This window comes from Artemia franciscana, unplaced genomic scaffold, assembly GCF_032884065.1.
Source record: "Artemia franciscana unplaced genomic scaffold, ASM3288406v1 PGA_scaffold_26, whole genome shotgun sequence".
Lineage (NCBI taxonomy): Eukaryota > Metazoa > Arthropoda > Branchiopoda > Anostraca > Artemiidae > Artemia > Artemia franciscana.
Window position 1 is genome coordinate 28,810 of NW_027062656.1, and position 7,322 is coordinate 36,131.

General features: G+C 39.5%; 1 protein-coding gene across 1 annotated transcript; it reads left to right on the forward strand.

The window, feature by feature from the left end:
• The first annotated feature begins 6,061 nt into the window (after positions 1 to 6,061).
• Positions 6,062 to 6,859, forward strand: LOC136041548 (craniofacial development protein 2-like). The gene has a single exon (XM_065726237.1). The coding sequence runs from the start codon at positions 6,062 to 6,064 to the stop codon at positions 6,857 to 6,859; it is 798 nt and encodes a 265-aa protein (XP_065582309.1).
• The last annotated feature ends 463 nt before the right edge of the window (positions 6,860 to 7,322 follow it).

Genomic DNA, 7,322 nt, shown 5'->3' on the forward strand with positions numbered 1-7,322 from the left:
GTCCATTTATATTCCCTGTGTCCCGGTCGTCATTTGCGTTCCGGTGTCCCAGTCTGTAATTTCTCTTTGAGTGTCCCGGTCGTCATTTATATTCCCTGTGTCCCGGTCGTCATTGAGCTTTGTTGATGGTGATTGCTAATCGAACATTCCCTGTGTCCCGGTCGTCATTTCTATATCCCCCTGTGCCCCCGGCTTCCCCTTTGTAGTTGTGTCCCTGTGTCCCGGTTGTCATTTCCCTGTGTCCCGGTCGTTATTTGTGTCCCGGTGTCCCAGTCTGTAATTTCTCTTTGAGTGTCCCGGTTGTCATTTATATTACCTGTGTCCCGGTGTCCCAGTCGTCATTTGTGTCCCGGTCTGTAATTTCGTCAGTGGACAAACATGACGTCAGTCGACAAACAACCACATGACGGCATAATACTCAATCCTTAGAATGACGTCAGTCAACAAACAAACATGACGTCAGTCAACACACAAACAAACAACTTATTTACATATATATAGATATATACATTTATTTTTGTAGAACCTACAACTCAGAAGTAGGCATTTATAAATCCTAAATTTTAAAGACATACCTATTCTAGACAGTAATTTATCTCTCAACTGACATCTTTTGATCAAAGTACTTGTACCACTGAATTCCAGCAGACCCATAATTATTCAGTGAAAATACATTTGCCATTGATTTCATATTAGCTTATGGAACAAAAACCAGTTTTTTGACGTAGCGCCTAAGCGTACCACTTTTCGAAAGGGTCCTTTTTGGTTTAGAACCGGCATGTCATCACATTCCTATTAGCTATGAAGCAAAACAAGTTTTGTGACGTCAGGCCTTAAATGTGCCCGTATTTGACAAATGTATGTTTTTTTAATCAAGTCGGCATGGCCGCAAAAACCTGTTTTGTAATATGTCATAAGCGGCTGTCCCTGGATTCGACCGACCCTAATATATATAGATTTTCACTCTTTTTTCATGAAGTGAGTCAATCTGTTGGCCTCAATGGGCTTCATGACTGCATCCAATCCGTGTTATAGTCTGGATATATGCATTATATTCGCTTTTGCTGCGAAACAAAATTGGTCTCCCAACTTAAATTTACTCAAAGACAAAATTTCATTTTCTCTGATATGCAGTCAGTTTCCTTCTCACGATTGTGTGAATCATATATACTAGTACTGGTAGGTATGTGTTGTGTATTACAACCAATCAGTTGTGTATAACTGTATATTGTAGGGATGGAGGGCGAGTGGGGCTTCGTTGTATTCTGTGCGGTTATGTGAGATAGAGCGTGGGGGTGAGTGAACTGAGGTGTTGATAGGGTTAGATCGCTGATGACGTGTTGCGAGCAGTGTCTTCATCGGCTGCGTGGTGTGTGGTAAGGGTGCTTTCGTACTACGAGCAGAGCCGAGCGGAATGGAGCTCAGCGGCGCAGTTGGAAATTCACATGTAAGCAGAGTGGCGAACTTCACAACGAACCATTCGCTATCGAGGATTTCGTGTGCTTTTAACACCACCTACAAGCTGTTTTTCCTGTAGAAATTATTTTATTTATTTTACTCTTATGTTTTCAGATATGGAAAATACAAAGAAAAGAAAAGTAGACAGTGAGTGTCGTCAGTTCAATGACGAATGGAAAATAAAGTACTTTTCTTGTGACAGCAAATGATAAAACTTTATGCCTCACTAGCTATTGGGGTGGTGCACCACCCCAACACCTAGTTGGTGGGGGCGCGCTCCCCAAGCCCCCCTCGCGCGTAAGTCGTTACGTGCCATATTATTTACGCGCCATTGTAGTTGTGTCCCTGTGACCCTCCTGTGAATATAGATATATCTATATATATAAAAATAAGTTGTCTGTCTGTGTGTCTGTCTGTGGATCAGGTGACGTCATGTTTCTGTGTTGACTGACGTCATGAAATTAGTTGTCGTCATTTTTGCTTTGACGGTGACGTCATTAACGGTATTTAAGACATTTGTTCACGGAAAAATGTTTAATTGTAAAATGACTGAAGAACCTACAATGGCAACAGCCGAGGAAGCTGCTCAAAGAGTTTATGCCAAAAAACTTGCTGCTGATAGAGAAAGTAAGAAAAGAAAGCGTTCCGAGGAATCACAAGAACAGCAGGAAAACAGGCTTGCGGCTAAAGAACGCAAAACCGCGCAGTTAGATGAAAATCCACCTGGACAGCGAGAGTCAAAACATATCAAAACTGAAAATGATAGCGAAGATGATTGGGTTTGGGATTTTGACTTGGATAAGGTCATCAATGCCTACCAGATTTAAGTTAAAAAAACAAAGGTTCGTCGATATGTACTTCATAGTGACGCTGAAAAATAAAGAAGAAAAAGAAAACTGAAAAAAAAAAGGTAAAAAACTAAAAAAAAACTAAAAAGAAAAAACACTCAAAGAGAAATTACAGACCGGGACACAAATGACGACCGAGACAGAGCGAATATAAGTGACGACCGGGAACCTCAAAGAGAAATTACAGACTGGGACACCCGGACACAAATCACGACCGGGACACAGGGAATATAAATGACGACCGGGACACAGGGACAAAACTACAACGGGGACGCCGGGGGCACAGGCGGGATATATAAATGACGAACGGGACACAGGGATTGTTCGAATAGAAATTACAGACCGGGACACCGGGACACAAATGACGACCGGGACACCGGGACACAGGGAATATAAATGACGACCGGGACAATCAAAGAGAAATTACAAACTGGGACACCGGGACACAAATGACGACCGGGACACAGGGAATAAAAATGACGACCGGGACGCAGGGACACATGATTATAATAATGAGGTATAGATCTGAATACGGATTGTTTTTCCCATGGACAATTATATGTTGCATGTTCAAGAGTCAGTAAACCTGACAATCTATTTATATGCACAGACAATGGGACAGCGAAGAATGTTGTATATTCGCATGTTTTACGTAGTTAAAAACATATATTTATATCTATCTCTATTCACAGGTGGTACACAGGGACACAACTACAATGGCGCGTAACGACTTAAGCGCGCGGTTTGCTTGGGGGGCGCGAAGCGCCCCACCAACTAGGTGTTGGGGTGGCGCGAAGCGCCACCCCAACAGCTAGTATATATATATATATATATATATATATATATATATATATATATATATATATATATATATATATATATATATATATGTATATATATATATATATATATATATATATATATATATATATATATATATATATATATATATATATATATATATATATATATATATAATATATATATATATATATATATATATTATATATATAAAATATATATATATATATATTTTTTTATATATATATATATATATACATATATATATATATATATATATATATATATATATATATTTATATATATATATATATATATATATATATATATATATATATATATATATATATATATATATATATATATATGTATATATACATATATATATATATATATATATATATATATATATATATATATATATATATATATATATATATATATATATATATATATATATATATATATATATGTTTTTAACTACGTAAAACTTGCGAATATACAACATTCTTCACTGTCCCATTGTCTGTGCATATAAATAGATTCTCAGGTTTATCGACTCTTGAACATGCAACATATAATTGTCCATGGGGAAAACAATCCGTATTCAGATCTATACCTCATTATTCTAATGATTGCCCTTGAGCTTTGTTGATGGTGATTGCTAATCGAACGTTCCCTATGTCCCCGTCGTCATTTATATATCCCCCTGTACCCCCCAGCGTCCCTGTTGTAGTTGTGTCCCTGTGTCCCGGTTGTCATTTATATGTCGTCATAGTTACGCGCCATTGTAGTTGTGTCCCACCTATGAATATAGATAGATATTTATATTTTTTTAACTACGTAAAACTTGCAAATATACAACATGCTTAAAATAGATTGTCAGGTTTACCGACTCTTGAACATGCAACATATAATTGTCCATGGGAAAACAACCCGTATTCAGATCTATACCTCATTATTCTAATGATTGCCCTTGAGCTTTATTGATGGTGATTGCTTATCGAAAATTCCCTGTGTCCCCCGTCTTTGAGTGTCCCGGTCGTCATTTATATTCCCTGTGTCCATTTATATTCCCTGTGTCCCGGTCGTCATTTGTTTCTCGTTGTCCCAGTCTGTAATTTCTCTTTGAGTGTCCCGGTCGTCATTTATACTCCCTGTGTCCCGGTCTTCATTGAGTTTTGTTGATGGTGACTGCTAATCGAACATTCCCTGTGTCCCGGTCGTCATTTCTATATCCCCCTGTGCCCCCTGACTTCCCCTTTGTAGTTGTGTCCCTGTGTCCCGGTTGTCATTTCCCTGTGTCCCGGTTGTTATTTGTGTCCCGGTGTCCCAGTCTGTAATTTCTCTTTGAGTGTCCCGGTTGTCATTTATATTCCCTGTATCCGGTGTCCCGGTCGTCATTTGTGTCCCAGTCTGTAATTTCGTCAGTGGACAAACATGACGTCAGTCGACAAACAACCACATGACGGCATAATACTCAATCCTTAGAATGACGTCAGTCAACAAACAAACATGACGTCAGTCAACACACAAACAAATAACTTATTTACATATATATAGATATCTACATTTATTTTTGTAGAACCTACACCTCAGAAGTAGGCATTTATAAATCCTAAATTTAAAAGACATACCTATTCTAGACAGTAATTTATCTCTCAACTGCCATCTTTTGATCAAAGTACTTGTACCACTGAATTCCAGCAGACCCATAATTATTCAGTGAAAATACATTTGCCATTGATTTCATATTAGCTTATGGAACAAAAACCAGTTTTTTGACGTAGCGCCTAAGTGTACCACTTTTCGAAAGGGTCTTTTTTGGCTTAGAACCAGCATGTCATCACCTTCCTATTAGCTATGAAGCAAAACAAGTTTTGTGACGTCAGGTCTTAAATGTGCCCGTATTTGACAAATGTATTTTTAATCAAATCGGCATGGCCGCAAAAAACCTGATTTGTAACATGTCATAAGCGGCTGTCCCAGGATTCGACCGACCCTAATATATATAAAATAAGATAAGATAAGATATTTATTTCAAAAAATCACTATCAAAAGCCCTCAAAGGGCCGAATTCGGACTTCGGAGATTTTCACTCTTTTTTCATGAAGTGAGTCAATCTGTTGGCCTCAATGGGCTTCATGACTGCATCCAATCCGTGTTATAGTCTGGATATATGCATTATATTCGCTTTTGCTGCGAAGCAAAATTGGTCTCCCAACTTAAATTTACTCAAAGACAAAAACATCTGCCAAGCATCTAATCCCACTAAAATTTTATTTGACAATCCTTTCCTTAACTCCGCCTGTCATTGTCATAGATAATGCCAGCCTGTCCCAAGCCAGGATGAAGGAGGAGGGTTGGGCGACAGGTTTGCTACCTGTCCCTGTAAAAAAAAAACCAGCAACGGAAACGTCGATAAATGCCTCGGATGAATTATCTTCCCCCCTGATAACGAACCCAGCACGCCCCCGGACACGATTATTGACTGCGAAACAACCAACAAAAATTGGCTTCTGGAACGTGAGAACTATGAGTCAGTTATCGAAAACTGAGCAAGTTCTCAGAGAGATGAAACAATATAATATTGACATACTAGCCCTAAGTGAAATACGTTGGAAAGGTGTAGGCCAAGAAACACTAGATCATGGATATGTACTGTTATATAGCGGAGAGGACAACCATCATCAGGCAGGTGTAGGACTTATGATGTCCCCTGCAGCATACCGAACAATGCTGAAATGGACTCCAATAAACGAAAGGATCTTGTTTGCACGATTTGCTACAACACACACTAAGCTTTCTGTCATTGTATGCTATGCTCCAATATTGACATACTAGCCCTAAGTGAAATACGTTGGAAAGGTGTAGGCCAAAAAACACTAGATCATGGATATGTACTGTTATATAGCGGAGAGGACAACCATCATCAGGCAGGTGTAGGACTTATGATGTCCCCTGCATTATACCGAACAATGCTGAAATGGACTCCAATAAACGAAAGGATCTTGTTTGCACGATTTGCTACAACACACACTAAGCTTTCTGTCATTGTATGCTATGCTCCTACCAATGAGGCGGATGATGATGTCAAAGATAGCTTCTATGAAACCTTGCAAGCTGTCACCAAAGACATCCCCAAACATGATGTTCTATGTGTTGTTGGTGATCTGAATGCCAAAGTAGGAGCCGATCGCAAGTACTGTCCGGAAGTCCTAGGACCGCATGGACTTGGCCAGATTAACGAAAATGGTGCATTACTAGTAGACTTCGCGCTAAGTAATGACCTTGTCGTTGGTGGGACACTCTTTGAGCATAAAAATGTGCACAAGTACACATGGACATCTCCAGACGGTTCAACGCGAAACCAGATCGACCATTTACTGATCGCCCGAAGGTGGCGTACAAGCCTGTTAGACGTGCGTGGGTATAGAGGAGCAGACGCCCAGTCGGATCACATGCTCATGATCGCCCACTTACAGATCAAACTACTTGCCCAAAAAAAGACACAGCAAGATCTGAAGAAACTGTACGACACGGACAAGCTACAGGATCAAAAAATCCGCAGAGATTTCTGTATCTCTGTATGGAACAAATTTGATGCCTTGCCTGTTGAGGCAAATGACTCAGAAAGTGTCGAAGAGAAATGGGAAAAAATAAAAAGTGCATACACGAAGATTGCCGCAGAAAAGCTAGGTTTCCGAAAGAAACCAAAGGAAAGGTGGATCTCTGACACAACATGGAACTGATTGACGAACGATAGGCACTTAAGCAAGCCATGCTCATAGATACTACAAGGTGTTCAGAGCTGGCAACAAAACAATTATACAAAGAAAAAGATAAAGAGGTAAAAAAGAGTGCAAGAAAGGACAAGAGACAGTTCCTTGAAAAGAAAGCAGCTTTAGCTGAAGAAGCTGCTAGGAAGGGTGACTCCAAGACTGTCTACCGATTGACAAATGAGATGGTAGGAAAACAAAGCAGCCGAATCACCCTTGTCAAGGACGAAAATGGATCAATTATATCTGATCGAGAAAAAATTGACGAGAGATGGGCTTCCCATTTCGAAAAACTTCTGAACAGACCGAGAACTTGCGACCAAGCTAACGTACCTGATATCCCTTTTATGTATCTAGACATCAATACAGATCCTCCGAATGCTGAGGAGATCATGCATGCAGCAAAGAAGTTAAAAATGGACGAGCCCCGGGTATT